The sequence below is a fragment of the Crocodylus porosus genome, unplaced genomic scaffold, assembly GCF_001723895.1.
Source record: "Crocodylus porosus isolate Cpor-Errol unplaced genomic scaffold, CroPor_comp1, whole genome shotgun sequence".
In the NCBI taxonomy this organism is placed as follows: Eukaryota; Metazoa; Chordata; order Crocodylia; family Crocodylidae; genus Crocodylus; species Crocodylus porosus.
Window position 1 is genome coordinate 85,582,924 of NW_017728886.1, and position 18,878 is coordinate 85,601,801.

The following is an 18,878-nucleotide window of genomic DNA, read 5'->3' on the forward strand; positions in this document are numbered from 1 at the left end:
GGGGTGTGTGTGTGTGTGTGTGTGTGTGTGTGTGTGTGTGTGTGATCATTAGAACCAAAAATGAGAATTCCATGTAGAACTATGTTTGGTATGAATATACTTATTTTAAAAAGACTGAATGGTCAAAATGACTTTATCTTTGGAAATGGTTATCTCTTGCTACTGTTGCTTATTTCTGTTTCAGAAAAGGTAGCTATATTTTTTACTTTTGAAGTTCAAGACCTACATTACACTACTTTATTTTGAATATATGATAGAACGTAATGATTATACATTACAAACTAAGGTGTGTGTGTATATATATTTTTTTATATATATATAAAAAATATTTGTGTATATAAGTGTCTTGGAAATTACCTTTCCTTACTGAATAGCCCAAGGAGTTTCCAAAATGCGAAGAAATGTAGAGTAAAAAGAACTGTGCCAAGAAAAACGGTTTCAAATATTAAAATATACTTCAAAGTATATTAGCTTTATAATCACACAGCATTTGTGACCTTTGCTATCCTTTTGCAGGCAGTTTCAGAGGGAGATTTTTGTTTTTAAGAGGGGGCCCAGAAATCTATTTTGTGTATTTTAATTTATCATTGAAGTGATAAGTCCTTTACAGTTAATTCCCTATTTGCCTAGTTGATGGTAGGAGACTAATATTGCATTCATTGTGTTCAATCATTCATGTGTAATATTGAACTTGTTCTGTTTTCATCTTTCTTCACAGCAAGCCATTGACAGTGAGGTGAAAGCAGAGGTGGTTCCTTCAGTTACAGTAAAGGTATTGTACCTTTCTTACAGTGTAATAATACTCAAAACAGTAGCAGTTTCAGCAGACCTGTCACACTTGCTGTCTATTTGACTATAGCCATGGACATAAGTAATAGAACTTAAGATACAATATATTTTTATAATTTTGTCTCCTTCTGTTAATGTGAGGTGATCTTTTTCTCCTCCCCACCCCTTAATTTTCTGCCAAACGTATGAAGTGACTTCTGTTGCACCTCATAACGGGTGTACCCTTGATCTGCGAGCCTGGGTCGGCACAACCGGCTTGGCGCAGAAGGGATAGATGACCGGACAGGTGGGGAGTAGTGGCAAGTAGGAGTCAGGCGGCTTGAAGCATGTTGGTTGTATGAAAAGTTTATTGTACTTACGCTACCGGTGGTTGCAACGTAGGCAGAATAGCTGGCTTGTTCAGTTACAGTGCATAAAACACAAGAATCTAAAGGGGTCTGTTGGTTCATGGGGTTCCTGAGCCGAGCCCTTGCTTTCTAACCCGGAGGCTAGGTGTGGCTGCCCGACTTAATAGTCCCAGAACTGGTCAACAGCTCATACACAGGGAGAAACTATAATGCACTTTTGATCAGCAAACTTCCAAGAGCTCTTTGACGAGAAGAACAGATGAACTGGTGAGGAACGAAGTACGCCAAAACGAAGATCGGTTGGCGGGGAGAAGATGTCTGCAGGTGGCCAATCTGCTGACTCTGTCTCCTTGGTCTGCGCGGATTCTCCACTTAATGGCGGGAATCTGCTCTTATAGTCAGCAGTGACCAATCACTTCATGCCAATTGTGAATATTTACTGACCGCCAATTACATTCTTACACCAGTGCATTTGACCTAGATACAGTATTCATCTGGCTGCCCTCAGCGGGTTCAAAAGGTCAGCCTTATGATTGGCACCTGCAATACTTATCATTGCAGACAACAAGCTCCTTAAGTGTGGAGAACAAACTTTTAACAAACTCCAACTGCAATGCTTCTTTTAGCAAAGAAATAAAGCTACTAGTGCTGAGGGATCTTTATGGTTTGCATCCTCACTAAGTTATTATGGTCTTTTGCTTTGCTGGCATCGGCACTCTAACCGACAGGTAAGACTCAGACATGACAGCTTCATGTGTGATGGGTTTTATGGAACAGCCAAAAGATAAGTAAGAACTATTAGAGTAGAAATAAGTACTTTTTGGAGAATTTGATTGTAAGTGTTTGTAATGTGGGCATCCCTGGGCTGGTCACAAACATAGGCCTGCTCACTTGTCTATGGGCTAACCGCCCACCTATCTTTCCTGCCATGCCTTGACGTAATGATTACTAGATGCTAATCAGGCGGGAGGCTGCCTGTTTATCTCCCCTAGTGACAAGGGCCCAAGAACATGACTCTGACCATCCCTTATCGTGTCCCATGCCTTGCAAATGTCCCGTGGCCTAACACCTGGCCTTATCACATCCTAATACATGCTCAGGACCCCAGGCCCCCACACATTGGGCCCAGGCCCCGCACAGGGCTCTGTACCCCATCCTCAGGCTCTGAGCCCCGTGCTCAGGCTCCAAGCCATGTCCCTGTGCTCCAAGCCTCTCTCACTGGCTCCTCATGTTGGGCTCCAGGCCCTTCACATCAGGACTAGGGCTCCAAGCCCTGTCCCACTACACTCACTAAATTAACCGGTATCCTCACCTGGGAGCTTCCCTGACTGCTCCCCAAGGCTCAAGGCCCCACTCCCCTGGAGCCTTACATCTGACTCCCTTGTGACCTCAGGCTGCACTGTGAGCCTGGGTGCTGCCACAGGTCCATCCACCTGGCCTGGGCCCTGTATCAGTGCTCACAGTGAGCTTGGTCTCCCCCTATCCAGATCTTACCCACCAGGGATGTGGGGGCTGGGGTGAGAAGATACTCCATACTTGCCTTTCACTGGGGTGGCAACTGGCCTGGCACTTCTGGGGGACTGTCCTCCCACAAACAGTCCTGCCAGGCCACTTGTTCCTGGCAGGTGCAGCTTCCAGTAATGCGCAGGGCCAAGGGGGGCCTGCTCCTTCCCCATAGACCCAGCCTCCGTGATGTTCAGCAGCTGGGTGGTGTTCTCTGGCTGTCTGGCAGCAGACTGCTGCTCTGTTGTTCAGGGCCCAGTCCTTATATATAACAGCTGGGCCCTGTTCGCCAGTCAGGCAGCATTGCCTGATTGGGATAACAGCCAGCTGCAAGCTGCTTGATTGCTGCCTATGTTTGCTTGGTGGGCAGGCCAGGCCCAACGAGGATAGACTAAAGGGTCTGAATTTATTTAGCCTCCACAAGAGAAGACTGAGAGGGGATCTGGTGGCCATCTATAAAATCACCAGGGGGGACCAGTGGAAAATAGGTGAGGCTCTGTTTCCCTGGGCACCACCTGGGATAACAAGGAATAATGGCCAATTGATTCTCAGTTGATTGAGAAGAGGTTCAGGCTAGATATCAGGAGGCATTACTTTATGGTTAGGGCTGTCAGGCTCTGGAATGGGCTCCCAAGGGCGGTGGTGCTCTCCTCTACTTTGGGAGTCTTCAAGAGAAGGTTGGATAAATAGCTGGCTGGGGTATTATGATCCCAGCACTCGGCAGGGGGTAAGACTTGTTGATCTATTTAGGTCCCTTCTGACACTAGAAACTATGAAATGATAACCAAGCAAAGCCAAGACCTAAACTTCTGGTATCTTTGCCCATTATTGCTGTAGCCAGAAAGAGCTGTGTAGAAACTTCCGTGAATAAGTTTTGAGCCAGATTTGGATAACCTACTCCAGTTTACTACCATCTTATGACTTCATGAGGCGATAACTTTAATAAGACTATTTGTGAAATAAAACTATTCAAGATGAGAAACAGAGAGTCTAACCAGCTTATCCAAATTCAGATAGTAGAATCTTTCAAAAACTGTCATAATGCAATGAAGAGAGAACATGATGAAGTGGAAAGAAATGGTTTCTGTTCATTTTACAGTGTTGGTAGTTTTGCCATAATAATACACAACTTCAAGCTGTGGTCCAAAGCATATAAAACATTAAGAAAGGTAATTCTGTAAAATGAGGTTTAATTTGTGGTCCTGCATCTAAATAACTGGCCTTTTTCCATTTCCAGAGCTATGGGAAGAAAATATTGGAAATTAAGGTTGAAATGTCTTTTTTAAGCCTGTTTTTTCCTCCAAGTACTTTCTGCACTCTGTTTAAGTAAGAACTCCCCTCCACCCCAACACATACCAACACAAATAAATTAATTAATTTTCCATGTATATGATCTAATTATTGGTTGGTTGTATTAAATTCAGGGTCATCCTGGATTCAGGTAAATACTGTAATCAGAATCTCTGTGTACAGAATGCAAACAAAATCAAGGGTAAAAACTGAGCATTGTTGGAAATAAGTGCAGATTTATTTATGTTCTTGTTGGCTCCTTTTTAGTAGAGAGATTTATACATTTCAAACAACTTGGTTTTTTCATTGTCTTCCTTCTTGTATAACTTAGCTTGATTTTTTGTAACATAAAATAGCCGCCCAAATTTGATTGTATACTTGCATTAATTCCCATTCATTACTATCAAATGTTCATGTTGGACAGTTAATTGTTACCAGTCAAATAAACATGTGACTGTCAGTGCTCCATCCTATTTTTCTTTCTATATCATCTATATGTTCAAAATAACCTGTTATTGGAAAAACCATCATTTAATTAATGGAATTTTATAGCTGTAAATCTAAAATAAACTTTGGTTCATAACTCTAAGAGATATTAAGAAATGTTAATAATTACAGTTGCACATTGTAAACTGATTAATTCAAACATTATGATTTCTTGATTTTGCGTGTGAAGTTTTAAAATGAAAATCCCTTAAATTATATTAGAACTTCTTCCAAGTTGTTTAACTTTTTAAGTTTTCTGCAATGCAAAAAAGGCAATAAAGAAGATAATATTTAAATCTTGCCACACGAGTGAAGTGGTGGTGTGGTTTATTTAATTGCGCTTATCATGCCTTAAATCCACATAGACAATGTGCTCAATAACTGTGCTTAAATCCACATAGACAATGTGCTCAATTATTTTTTTTCTAAAGTTTTGGAAAGCATTTTTTTTATATTTGGAGTTTAATTTTACAAAAAGGGGGGGGGAAAGTGTTATAAAACCAGATGATTTAAAAAAAAGCTATTGATATGAGATCTCTGCCCTCTCTTAATGTTTGTTAATTTTGGGGGGAAAAGTTTAGAGCAGCATGAAGAGGTCCTCGTAACTTGAGAAGCTGAGGAAGTCTCTTGGTGCTTGCTCTGCAGCAGATGGCTGCTTTCCATGGTTTACCTTGCAAGTTCTGGTGAAGAAGGCGAGGCTTTGGGTATGAAGCCATGGCAGGAGGGGTCACAGCATACAACATTTGGGTGTTTCCAGGCACTGGAGCGTCCTGTGTGGGAAGCCTTAGGAATCTGGTAACTATTAGGCCTCACGTGCCTAATCGCAGTGTATTCAATGATTGCAGCTCATTTAGACATACTTGAGTGAGATTTAAACCAGTTAACTTGGGTAGTTATCAGTGTAAATTCAGTGGAATATGACACACCATGGGCTGCAAAACCAACTTGAGAAGCTTGGTATGAGTGATTGACATGAAATCAACTGTATTCCACCCTGGCTAGATTAATAGAATTAGTCAAACAAGCTAGCCAGTTTAAAGGTAACTCAGATACATCTATGTTATCTACCTTGGAACAATAATAAAAAAGGACTGGATAGGGCCTTACGAGATCATCTAGTCATGCATTCTGCTAACCCATAGGCAATGCAAGGAGCGGAATGGGAGAGCATATGCCCCCCACTGAGATTGATCGCCGCCAGTGCTGCTGCTGCCACCCCTACCTTCGTTGCCAACACCACTGCGGCTGCCTGCAGGTAGTCCCTGCTTGGCCCACTCTCACTACCAATGTTACTGTGGCTGCCTGCGGGCAGTCCCTGCTTGGCCCACCCTCACTGCCGATGTCACTGTGGCCACCTGCGTGCGGTACCCGTTTGCCACCACCAGGCCACTGCCACTGCTGCCACTGTCTGCGGGCAGTTGCTGTGCCCTCCCCAGCCACAGGAGGCACGAGTCGTTCATGTGCTAACCTGGTCTTAAAGACTTCCAAGAAGAATGGAGACAACTAAAGACAACTTGCTCCAGTGCTTTGCTACCCTCATAGTGAAAGTTCTTTTTAATATTCAGCCTAAACGCCCTTTACAGCAATTTAAGACCATTACTGCTTGTCCAGTCCTCTGCAACCACAGTGAATAGTTTACTGTCATTCTCTCTCTCTTTTTTTTTTAATTGTAGCATGTGTTTGAAAACTTACCAAATCTACACTCAGTCTTTTGTAGACTAAATAATTCCAGTTCTTTCAACCTTCCCTCATAAGTCATGTTTCTGGACCTCTGATCATTTTTGTTGCTCTTCCCTTAACTCTTTAATTTGTTTGGATATATGTTGAAGTATAGTGCACCAAGCTGGACATAGTACTCCCAGTAAGGCTATACCAATGCTGAACGGTGGAAGAATCACTTCCCTTGGTTTGCAAGTGATGGTTCTGTTAATACAGCCAAGCATGTTACTGGCTTGTTTTGCAGCAAGAGCACTGTTGGCTGGTATTCAACTTGCAGTCCACTATAAACCCAAACTCATTTTCTGCAGTGTTGAAGTCTAAGCAGTCATTTCCTAGTTTGTATTTGAGTATGTGATTGTTCTGTCTCTCATGCATGACTTTGCACTTGTCCGTACTGAATTGTACTCAGTTAATTTTGGACATATTTTCCAGTCGTTTTGAATCCTAGTTCTGACCTCCCAGATTGTCTGCAGTTCTGTCCATCTTGGTGTAGTCTGTAAAATTTCCTTCTGTGCTCAATGTCCTTTTCCAAATCATTAATGAAGCTCTTAAACAGTATCAGACTCAGGACAGACACCTGGGTAACCACACTTGTTATTTCATCCCAAGTAGGCATCAAGTTATTGATGATGGTCAGTGGCTTTGAGCATAATTATCCAACCAGTTATGTATTCACCTTCCAGTACTTTCTTCTGGCCTGTTTCCTTGGCTTACTAATGAGAGTATCATGAGAAACAACGTCATGGAAACCCTGGCCAGCACTTACAGTAGCTTAGGTTTGCTGGGTAAAAAGTTGCCTTAAAGAAGTTGTTATAGTGTACCTCTGATATCCTGTCAGGTGAAGCACAGAATCCCACCCAAAATACTTTGTAAAACTGAAGTGTTTAATGTATGTGTTTCATAACCATTTCATTGACCTGTTACCATTTTAACCACAACTTTAACAATTTAAATAAATACATTTTCAGGCTTCAACAAGGATTTGAATTCAAGTCTTTGGCTGAGTTTTTTTTCACTGAGATTTTCATTTCAGAGCATATAGCAGACCTATGTAGCCTCAGCTTTTGTCCCACAAAGGTTTCATTTCTTTTGAAAGCATTGCTAAGCTCATAGGCAAGCAAGATTCTTTGGGTAGATGTGGTATCTTTTATTAGATGAAGTAAATAGTTGGAAAAAAGTTCTTTGCAAGCTTTCAGGCACAAACACTGTACGTCAAGCAATGGGAACTGCTGATGTTATGAGTTTTCCAAGGTAGAAAAGAAACTAAGGTAAACAAGAAGTCTGTGAAGCACAGACAATCGAAGGGTTTATCTGCATCTAAAACCTACACCTGCTAAACCAAAAAATGCCTTCAAATTAATTTAGCTAAATTGGTGTAACCTCCACATGGATGCTTAGATCTGTTTATTAACGGGGTTACATTGATTTCAGTTAGTCTGATTTTAGTTAAATTGATGCAGTTTTGTGTGTAGGCATGTTATAAGAATCACATTTGTCTGGAGCATCCTTTTAAAAATTGGCCTAGGTCATAATTTGACACAATTTGTAACTTCTTTTTGTACTGGAATTTAGCCCATTCTCTTCAGTCGTCTTGGCCATATCCATGGCAAGAAAAATAATCTAGGACATTCCAGATCACAGCTGAGTTGGCTCTTTCATCCAAATGTTCTTGATAGAGATCCCTTGATTCTGAAACGTGCTTCTAGCACTAGGCAGACTTGCCCTTAATCTGGAGACCTTTGGATACCATGCAGAATGAATCTGCTCTCTGAGTAGATTCTTTATGTAAATTTACTTTCCTTTTCTTTTTTTCTTTTTTTTAAAATGCCTTTTTTATTTTGAGGAAGATGCAAGTACATTTACTTTTATTAAACAAGCTGGATATTTGCAAAGCAATAAATGAATTTTGTATTACCATAGGTAAGATAATTTAGTCTTGGAATTCATGTTGCCAGCCAAGCTAACTTGATAAATAGCTCCATTTTTTCCCCCACAAACTCACGGTCCTCAGCATACATACAGTTAAATTTGTTTGGTGCTAATTAGTTGAACTATACAAGGAAAAATAACCTTTGAATTCAAAATTTCCAAATGTTATTACTGAATGGTTCTGTAGGTTTTTTTTAAACACAGATCTTTGGTAGTTATGCCTTTTTCTCAGTTAAAAGGAGATTAATCTGAGTAATTTGTTTTAAATATGTATATATATTTTTATTTTCAAATTGCTTTAGATCACAGTACAAAGCAGACTGGCTGTGCAGAAACCAAAGTTATCAGTATGTGTACAACCTCCTTTAGCATTGACCTGTGACCAGTTCATCTTTAATGATATAGGTAAATTCTTCTTTTATCATTACAGCATACTTAACACATTTATTAAACTGTGGGATTGCTGGAGTCTTATCCTCAAAGAGTTACTTAGGTTTCTATATTCTCAGAGGTCTGGTAACTTCACTTTTTACATGGATACTATAGATTCCCCTTTAAAACAAGAAATGGCAATGGCATTAGGGGAAAAAAAATGTTGTAAAGAATGGGATAGAAAATGTTGCTCAGTATATTGTGTTCCCACCTTTGCATTCAGTTCTGGTCACTCTGCCTGAAAAAGATATGGTATTAAGCAAATAAAAAATTCTAGGGCATGGAGAGACTTCAGCATGAAGAGAAATGGAAAGGTTGCTGTTTTTTGAGACAGGGAAAGAAGACAGGTATGGAAATTAATGACTAACATTGCTAAGATGCATCATAGTTGAAATGCAATATAGGAAAAAGGGAGAAATCAATATAAAACTGAAAAGTTACAAATTTAAAATGGATAATGGGGACATTTCAATCCCACCAGACTCAAACTTTAGCGGGCTTAAAAATAACTTACTATGAAAACTTTGATATTTACATTAGAAACTTAAAAATAGACATAAATCCACAGTTTCTGGGCATAAATTAGCAGCTTGTTTCGTTTAGTAAGAACTTCATCTATCCTAAGCTATTCCATAATTACACACTACCTTCTAGCTTCCTTCAAAGCAGACAAATGTCAAATGCATTCAGTGGGTAGTCAAATTTGCATTTCCATTAGACTTAACATACTGCGAGTAAGAAATTCACTGTCAAAAAGACACGGTTCTTTGGGTGAATCTGATATCTTATATTAGACCAACTGAAATAGTTGGAAAAAAACGTTTAGCAAGCTTTTGGGTTTAAAAACCCTTTGTCAGGCTGAGGAGGCCTCTGCAGTTGGTGTGTTTTCTTCCTAGATGGAATGAGCACACACCAGCTGCAGGGGCTTCCTCAGTCTGAAGAAGGGTTTTTGAACCCAAAAGCTTGCTAAAATTTTTTTTTCCAACTATTTCAGTTGGTCTAATAAAAGATACCAGATTCAGCCAAGGAAACTTTGTCTGCCTACATCCTTAGACCAACACAGTTACAACCTACACCACTGTCAAGAAGCAAATTTCTCAGTGTTTTCCAACTACAGAATGAATCTCTTTCTCAATAAAAGTAGGTCTTTAAACGTATATGGACAGTTAACAACTTTAAGAAATGAAAATTAGTTTTTTGAAACTTCTTTTCCTCTGTCCATTATCTTAACATCTGTGTAACATCCCCAGACCATCAATTTTGTCAGTCTTTTCTTTTTCCCTGGTGTCCTGATTGGGGCATTCTTCTCAACCACCACCACTTAATAAATTCTCACCCTTCTTTCCCCCCATTATTACCCCTTATATATTCTCCTGTTCTTTTTCCTTATCTTACGGATTCTTAATTTCTTCTTCTCTTCTCTACCTCCTTCTGAAGGATTCTTTTCTCTTCCCACCTCTGCCCTTATCCTTTTAATCCTTGGGGATTATTACTCCTTTGTTTTTCCTTTTCCTGTTGCTTGGGGATTTCCCTACTGGATGCTGATCTTTGGAAGTAGTCAGGAATATGAGAGAGCTAGTAACAGTAGGTAAGGAGCCTCCTTCAGCCTGATAAGTGGTTTGCAGTGGTTGAAATTAAAGAAGGTAGTCCGGAAGTAGGAGTTAGGGGAAAAAGGAAAGCTGTTTCTAGGAGTGCTCAGCTGAGGCATTCTGATGCCCATGTAGGGAATTGCTGTTGAGCATCAGGAAAGGAGGCAAAGCTCAGTTACCTGTATTCAGGAATAAATTCCTCCCTCATTTTTTCCTGTTCTCTTGACATCAGCTCTGTTCCAGCCTCTTTGACATAACTGCAGAGAAGATTTTTTTAAAGATTATAAAGGGAGCTACAAACCAAAGTCCTGTGGCATGGATTTGGTGTGCTGACCCTATGTCTAATATTTTGCCTTAAGAATCTAGTATTGTCCACTATTGTCCACAATATTGTCTAGTATTGTTCAAGATGGGCTTAATGGACTTCTTGGACCACTGGTTTCATTTGTCATGGCAGTTCCTATGCTCCAGTGGCATGTTACCTCAGGGACAAAGGGCTGATGACTCTGGAAAATACTATCATTGAAATGTAAAAAATGTATTCACACCAAGTTTTTCTAATATGGTGCACAGAGATCTCTCACTAGATACATTTTAAAAGTTTCAAACTATCTTTGTGGGGAGGGGTTATATATCGATGACACAATTCTGTGTAGTAATTTGGTGACAGTAGTTTGATAAAAACATATCCTCCAGTTTTAGAAAATTTGTTTTCTTTCAGTTGAACATATTTCACATAAACTTTTTATTATTTTAGGACCCGCAGTATCTAAAACTGTAGTCCTGTCTGCCTTTCTAAAGGGGAATTGCCCACCAGCAGAATTGGAAGGAAATGCAATATTTTCATATAACACACCAACAGGTGAGAAAGTAGAGATTTCCAATAAATTCTCCCCTCCCTTTCGCCCCAAATCTTTGGTTTGTGTCTATTATGTACTGTTAATTTTTCCTTTAAAATAACTGTTTCCATGACAATCCAATCTCCTATGGTTTTTCCCACTATTTTATATAGGACGGTTATGTAAACCCAAAGCATTTACAGAAGTAGAAGTATTTATAGAAACACAAGTACTTACAGCATGAAAAGTGGCTGTGCAAGCCTTGTTACCATATTTACCTTCATACCACATGTACTTTTTCCTTAGTCACCCCTAATTAAGCTAACTTGCATTCAGGCGGTTTTGCTGTCTGCTAGCTGCTTCTGGTCTCTCTTCTCCAATTTCATTGCCCTGGAGACTCTTCAGCCCTTTTCAAAATCATAGATCCATCCCTGGGCACTAGTCTTCAGGAGCAGCTAGGGTTCAGTTTTCCCTGAAGCAGGAAAGGAAAGGTTAATAAGCTGAAGATTACCACCCCTGCTCCATGCAGCCGTAACTCAAGAAAAATCTTTTTATTTTATTCTTTCATTCTGCCTTCCTAACAACATGGCGTGTGTCTTATTTAAGGGCATGTGGTATGTAAGAAAATATTGTATTTACTTCAGTGCTGAGGTGGAAGGAACGGCCCCTATAATGCTGAGAAATCAAGTTACTTCTTTATGACTGTTCAGCCCTTTACCTCACTGCTAAATCTGCCAACTACAAATGGAATTACCATCTGATCGCCTAGGAAAAGGTTTTAATAGGCACTGAAATTAGTTTATTTGTTTAAAAGAAGTTCTTGCACCAACTAAAAGGGAAATTAGAGTGAGGAAGTAATTGTAAGACAAATACCCAAGTCATTCCATATGATAATGACCCAGCCTGTCCAGGGCCAGTTTGCCCTCATGCATATTGAAGCTAAATTGGTTATCCTTTAAGTGCAAGAAACCATGTTGTATTACACATATTGTTATGTTGTTACATCATGTTTAAATGGCACCAAGTGTATTTGTTTGACTTTCTGTTGCAATATATATGTGGGGAAAAATGGGTAATATGTCACTGGTATAATTGACAGTAAATGAAAATACTTATTTACATCAGCTTAGGATTTGGCCACAAACCTGCTTTCTCTTTCTCTCCCTCCTCATTGGTAGTTGGAACAGTTTTCAAGGTTATTTCTTTCCCTCATGGCCAATCTGCTGCATTTCCCTAGGCAACATATGAGAAGCACTCCTGTGAATTGGGTGTTCTTGATCTAGGGAAGACTAAGAGTAGTGTCGACTATTTTTAGAGCCTCTAATAAGTATGTGCTACAGAATAGCTAAGTGTTGGTCTGCTGATGGCAAAATCTTTACTGCTAAAACTGAGCCTGATTTCAGCTGATGCACTTTTGCTGAAAGGCACAGGATTTTAAATTCTTGTGCCTCAGCTGAGAGGAGTAGTGGACTGCTGATTGTGGGATTTACTTTCTCTGGTCCACTTGCAGCCCAAACATGCATACTTTCAGGGTGTGTCACCTGGCATAAGTTTTTGGTTAAGCATATGTTTGACCGTTGATTGTTACTGGAAAAACAGTAGCCTATGATCAGTTGGGGTAGTTGGAGGAAACAGTCCGGATGTGTGCTGTTCATGAATAGCAGTTTAAAGTGCAGATCTGCTCCTAAATGTGACTGTAAAAACAGCACCTCATTTTGTAACCGATCTGTCTTCTTCAGGTTAGAGTACATGGGTGTGCAGAGAGTGAGAAGGGAAAGGTCGCTTTGAGTCTTCTCCCCAAGCAGTGGACACAGCTGTAGTTGTTTCACTTTGAGGATTTCCAACAGCGCTTGTACCTAATGACTAGAAATGCTGTTCCTACGAGCAGTGTGGCTTGGGGCTGTTTGTAGTACAGGGCTGTATGTAAATCATACAAATTGATATTTTGTATTTTGAATTAATGATGTGCACTTGTTCTGTAGCGAGTTATTTCTTCTTATAAGCTGAAAAGAATAATTATTACTTAAAATAAATACTTCAGGCTGACTTAAAGAAATTATGTCAAATTTGTACGCCTTGCAGTTTAGAAATAATACTTGTTACCTGAGCATATTTAATGTCAATTTAGTGAAATGCAGTCATTGGGGAAGCCTGTTGCCATTTCTTAGAGAATCACTTTAACAGTTTGTCTTTAATAATCACATTAACACTAATGTCTCAGCAAAAGGAGCATAAAAAAATATAAGGCTATTTAAATAACATAATGGATGTTCAGATATTCACTTACATTATTTGGTAGTTTTACACAAATGTTATCCCAAGTTGTGTTTGCAAAATCAAGTCTTTATATATATTTTGAGTCTTGAAAAATTGTCTTTTCATAGCCTCATCTTATCTAACCTTTTGCTGGAATGCATTTTCATTTATATAAGTGATCCAAAATTGTGGGCCAAGTTAATGCTTGGTATAACTCTGTGGAATTCATACGGTTCAATTTAATATGTTTTTCCTGGTTTGAATGGAATAATACCAAGGTTGAAACTGGTCTTTGGCCTGTTTTTCTTCCCTTTTTTGAATAAAATTATGCTTTCATAGTTAGACTCCTTCCAAAGATTTATTAATTTTAATTTCTTTTCTACACTTTTAATTATTAGATCTCTTTGTTCATTCTTTTAAATGTTATCTTATTTGTTTTTGCTTCCCCTTCTTATTGCTATTGCTGATTATACAGCAGATTTCAACCCTAAAGGTGAGTGAATGATAGGATAGATAATTTGAGATAAGATAGATAATTTGATCAGTGTCTCCTAATTGAGAACAAGTTCTGGATGAAGTGAACTGCATTTCTTAGGAGGTTACTCCTTTAACAAGTGTTGACTTGGCATTGGTGTAGGAGGAGTTGCTTTAAAAAAATCTTCAGGATTTGGTCTGATGATATCCTGTTTATGCACAGTGTGAAAAAAGGGCCTGAACATGATGTTCTTTACCTGCTTTCATCTCGATTCTTCTTAAGAATTTCTTATTTAAGGCTGGAAGAGTTTGTTTTTAATTGATTGTAAATACTAGCACATATGCCATTCATGATGACACCAGATACCATGACAACACCTGCTGCAACTGTCAAAGTTGAATGGGTGGGGGGAAAAATGCAAAGGGTTATTTTTTGTTTTGGTTTTTCGTGTTTATATGTTTTATTTAGATAGCCTGAAAAGCAGATCAATTTTGAGATTTGGGATTTTGTCTGGATATTTTTAAAGAGTCTATTAAATCCTTGTAAGAAATAAATGCATTTTGTTGATTCTGCTTCATAAAAAATGTATTGCTGTGCTTTTTACCATACATAAAAATAAGGGAAGCCTGATGTAGAATTGGGGGTCAACTAGAAGGAAGTCTCAGTCTTTTCATTTTCTTGTTGAAGGCAGGTTTGTCTCATGGCTGGGCATTTGGGGCACAGGCAGAAGTGCAGCTCGCTGCTGTAACTCAGAACATTTTGCAGGAAGTGTTCTGAGTTGTAACAATCCCTCAGACCGAACAGAAGTTCATTGTTGATTCCAGGGATGAGGGCAATCTAGCTGCTGGCTGCAAGCCTGCAGCTGGTTTCCCCCTAGCAACACCCCCTCCTCATGTAATGAGGGTTCAGATTTTTTTCCCAATTGGCCGTTTTTTAAGTGGTCTGCAGCCATGCGCCGCTACAGGCCTCTTTCTGTGGCCAGATTGGGAGAAAATTGTTGCTTCTGTCTGTGTCCTTGATTTTCTCATCTTTCCCAGCCCCTTCTTTATTAACATACTTGTATAGACATTCTGCGAGAAGTGGTCTTGAAGCTGCTGCAGCCAGTAAGTACATGAAGGAAGCTGCTAGTGGTCACCTCAGTTTTCACTTCTGGTTCATTGGTTTGCAAAAGCTATGAGGTCACCCCAAGAAATAGTGCAGTTTCAGTCCAAGTCTGAGGGACAGGAAGAAGTGTTCTGTGGTCATAGTTCATAGCACCATTCCCTACAATCCAGGAGGAATTGCTTCAGTAAAATGGTGTTCTGTTCCAGCTGCCTGGACATTGAAACTAAGTCCCAGGGGCCAAGAACAAAGGATAGAATCAGAACCATCTAAAATGAAATATTTCTGCCAGGTCTAGTTCTGTCTAACACAGTAGATGTGTTACTTTGCTTGATAGGTGGTAGGGTCTTACCTCTTGAAAAAGAAGGTTCGAATAATGCAACTTTTATTCACACAAATGAATCCTGATCAAGCCAATATTTTTTGATGTTAAGGAGAATATTGTGGAATTTATCGGAATTGTGCCTTGTCATATTCTTGTTTGGTTTACTACAAACAAGGGTTTGTTTCCCTTATTTTTAGTTAAATTTAGCTCAGTCTACAACTAAGTCATGAATTCTCTGAAAAATCCATGTCCTAAACTGCAGGTCCAAACTTGGCTATTTTTCTCTACCTACCGGGTGTTTACACAAAACTATAGTCGAGTTTATAGCAGCAGTGATTTTATATGTTAATTCTTACCTACAATGCATGTAAATATGTTGTTATAGCTTAGAAGCACACGGCTGATCTCATTTCAAACGCTGATACTTTTTATTTGATGATCTTAGGTTGCATTTCTACTTTTATACATGAGAGAGAATCTGAAAAAAGTTTTATGGCAACCCATATGGTTTGTTCTCCATTATTACTATATTAAAGTTACATGACATGTGCAATGTATAACAACTCTGGATGAAGCAGGGTCTATTACCAGACATAACAGGAAGGGATCAAGGAAGTTCTGGCTACCAGACTTTGCTACTGCTCTGGGTTTCCTTGCTACAATGTAAAATTACTCTAGCAGGCCTGAGGAAACATTTTGAAATAGTTCTCCAATATAAATTTTCTACTTCAGTTATATTTTTCATGGTATCCAGATATGTTTTCCCTTTTTTGTGCAGTTTTGGACTCCATACAATTTTTCCCCCTGGAATTAAATTCCTGTTAAGTTCAGTTTTGATTTGCATTTTCTCTATATGTGCTGAAAAATGATGGTTTATGATGAGGCAGACTTGTGATCCAACAGCAATTGACATGATACTAGAAAAAATAAACTTACTTTAAACAGGAAAATATTTAGAAATTTTTATGACAATTTTTGAGTAACTTTCTTGTGGCCAGTACTTTGTATAGCATTTCAAGGCATTTATACACATATTCAGGGAGTGGAGGGGGAGGCGCTTTAATAAGAGCAGGACCCAGAGTGTCATGTGTATCAGTGTCACCACGCTGAAACATGGTAATGGGGTGCTTTAATGAAAGCTCATTGAACAAGCTTTTGCTAAAGCACTCCCGCCACCAGCATGGGGATGCTTATGCACATGACGCTGGAGTCTGCTGGAGCACAGTAATTATCATGCTCCAGCAGACTTGATTAATGTAATTACAGTGTGTCGGAATGGCCTCACTGCACATGTATTGGTGCCTTCAATGTTTTAATAAGAAGACTTGTATTATGCATTATTGATGAAGAAAAATATTTTTACTCATTTTCTTATCAGATTATGAAGCAATTTATATAAAACGTATGTAGAACTTGTTCAATAAAGCATCCTGAAAGTTCTTAGATTGATTTTTTTTTTGAGCAGCAAGTTTTCAGCAACAGTAATCAAAACCTAGAAGTGTACCAGGTATGAGTGCATGTCTCAAGGTTCCTTATCAGTTTAATAACTGATTTTTAGCGAACTGCTGCAGACTGACCACCTGGAGGCACTACCAACCAGTGGAGCTAGAGAAATAGACAACAGTATGGATGATTGTAATGATTGAACAGTATTGATCAGATATGTCTGGGCCTTACTGACCCTTCATGCCTACATTTCTTTCCAGGCCCTCCAGTGATCTTACCTCTGAACAAGCCTTAGAAGACTTTCTTGTGAATAGAGCCAAATTTAAGAGTAGCAAATTAAAAAAAAAAAGGCGGGGGGGGGAGGAGGGTTGTTTGGCAAAAGAGATTTAGCTCTTTTTTATGTATTCCTTTCCAGGTGTGCTCCCTGATGTTTACCATAACTGTTACTTTCATGCCTTCATCTTTGTAGGCACTGTTAATGGCAGGTGTCCTTGTTTGTTCATTCTAAAAATCTGATCACCTTAACTGCTCTAGGCTAAACTGAGAACTGACCAGCTAATCATTTGCAATGATTGTGGAGGGTGTGGTTGATCTTTGGGTGCTTCCACTTTTCTGGGGCATACAATGGAGCTAGTTTCAGTGCAGCTAGTTCAAGTAGAGCATTACATCTTGCTGCATAAACAGGTTTCACAACAAAGACAAGGTATGTTTTCCTGATGACTGTTTCAGCAAAAGGAAGTAGTAATTGCCTCCTTGGCCGACCTGTGCTTTTCATTTTAAAGCTCTTGGGAGTTCTATCTTATAAAATGCAATAAACTTTCAGATTTGCCAACTATCTCAGCTGAGGGAGGGTATGATAGAGGTCTTGGAAAGGAGGAGACTGAGGGATGGATATGTTAGAGGTCTATAAAATCATAAAGGGTGTGGATCAAGTGAACGTGGAACTATTCTTTACCAAGAATACTAGAACTAGAGGTTACCTGCTAAAATTAGTAGGTAACAGGTTTGAAATATGTAGTTAACTTGTGGTATTCATTGTTGCAGGAGGTGGGGGCAGATAGCATAGCCAGGTTCAAAAAGGGAGTGAATACATTCAAGGATGGTAGATCTATTAATGGCTATTGAACAGAATGATTGGAGAGGTTGCCTCTGGAATCTCTAACCCAATAAATGGTAGATATCAGGAAAGGTATTATATAACGTGTATGTCATTCTACAGCAGGCGTGCTTATAGGTCAAATCTGGTCCAGAGACATGACGTTCAGCCCATAGGGTTCCCCACAGTTCAGAACACTTGGCAGCAATGAGCAGTGGATGCTCTACATGGCAGGATCCAGCCTTGCCCAGGCCATTGCCTGTGCAGCAGGTTCAGGGGTGCCCCTTCCCTCCCACCCCATGCATCCAGAGTGGTGCTGGGCTACTCCCTTCAGCCCCCTCACATATCCAGGTCAGGGGTGCTGTGCCCCTATGCACATCCAGATTGGGGCTGCTTTGCCCTAGCCTGCTCCTGCCCCACTCATTTGGATCAGGACCAGGCTGTTCCCCCCTGCATGCGTAGATCGGGGCTCTTCTGCCCCACCCTGCCCTGCGTCACCCCACTCCACCATGTCTGGATCAGGGCTGCTTTGCCCTCTTCCCCTTCCTTCTCCCCCCACCCGCCACACACACACATCCAGGTTGGGGTCACTCTGTCCCACTTGCACACCAAGTGGACAGATTAGGGTTGGGATGTGTTAACCTCTCTCAGCTGGATTGGGCCCATTGGCTGCATCCAGCCCGTGAAGGGACTTGGCACCACCCGTCTGACCCGTGTGGTAAAAAGGTTGGGCACTGCTGCTCTAGAGAGATTTGGTTCACTACTAACTCTGTGTAGCATCCACTTCTGCTGCTGTCAGAGACAAGATACTAGGATAGATGGATCATTGGTCTGACCAAGTATGACACTTATGATCGTAAGCATTGTGTCTGTATGTATATTTGTGCATGTTCTTGAAATTTGTGATTAGTTTGGGGGGGGAATTTATGTATTAAAAAGTATTTTTATTAAAATTATGACAGTTATCACAACTGTAGAGATGATTGGCCTATTACTATCCTATATTATTATATTATATACATAATCATATTATTTAAACAGCTTTTAATTTTAATTATTTTATCACATGACTGACAGATACAGGAATACAAAATTCTAAGATACACTTGAATTGGAAATAAATGTGTTTTTTTAAGTCTTAGAATAGTATTGTATGGTATACAGTTAGGGCCGTCCCTGGAGGGAGGTGCTTTGGAGGGCCTACGGAGCCGGGCAGAGTGGCCATGGTGAGTCCACACTGCTGCTGGCTTCACGGC

The 18,878-nt window shown here is 39.9% G+C and overlaps 1 protein-coding gene across 8 annotated transcripts in view; it reads left to right on the forward strand.

The window, feature by feature from the left end:
• The window catches only part of BBS9 (Bardet-Biedl syndrome 9), a 479,447-nt gene that overhangs the window by 120,918 nt on the left and 339,651 nt on the right, over positions 1–18,878 (forward strand). For 6 of the 8 annotated variants that reach the window (XR_002101810.1, XM_019538477.1, XM_019538430.1 and 3 more), the window contains 4 exons: positions 719–772; positions 8,366–8,468; positions 10,842–10,946; positions 13,655–13,672. Coding sequence is in view for 7 of the 8 variants with exons in the window: in XM_019538477.1 (XP_019394022.1) it covers positions 719–772; positions 8,366–8,468; positions 10,842–10,946; positions 13,655–13,672 (280 nt within the window). In the remaining variant the exon portion in view is untranslated. The remainder of the gene's footprint in view (positions 1–718; positions 773–8,365; positions 8,469–10,841; positions 10,947–13,654; positions 13,673–18,878) is intronic. The other 2 variants (XM_019538437.1, XM_019538448.1) reach the window with 2 other exon arrangements.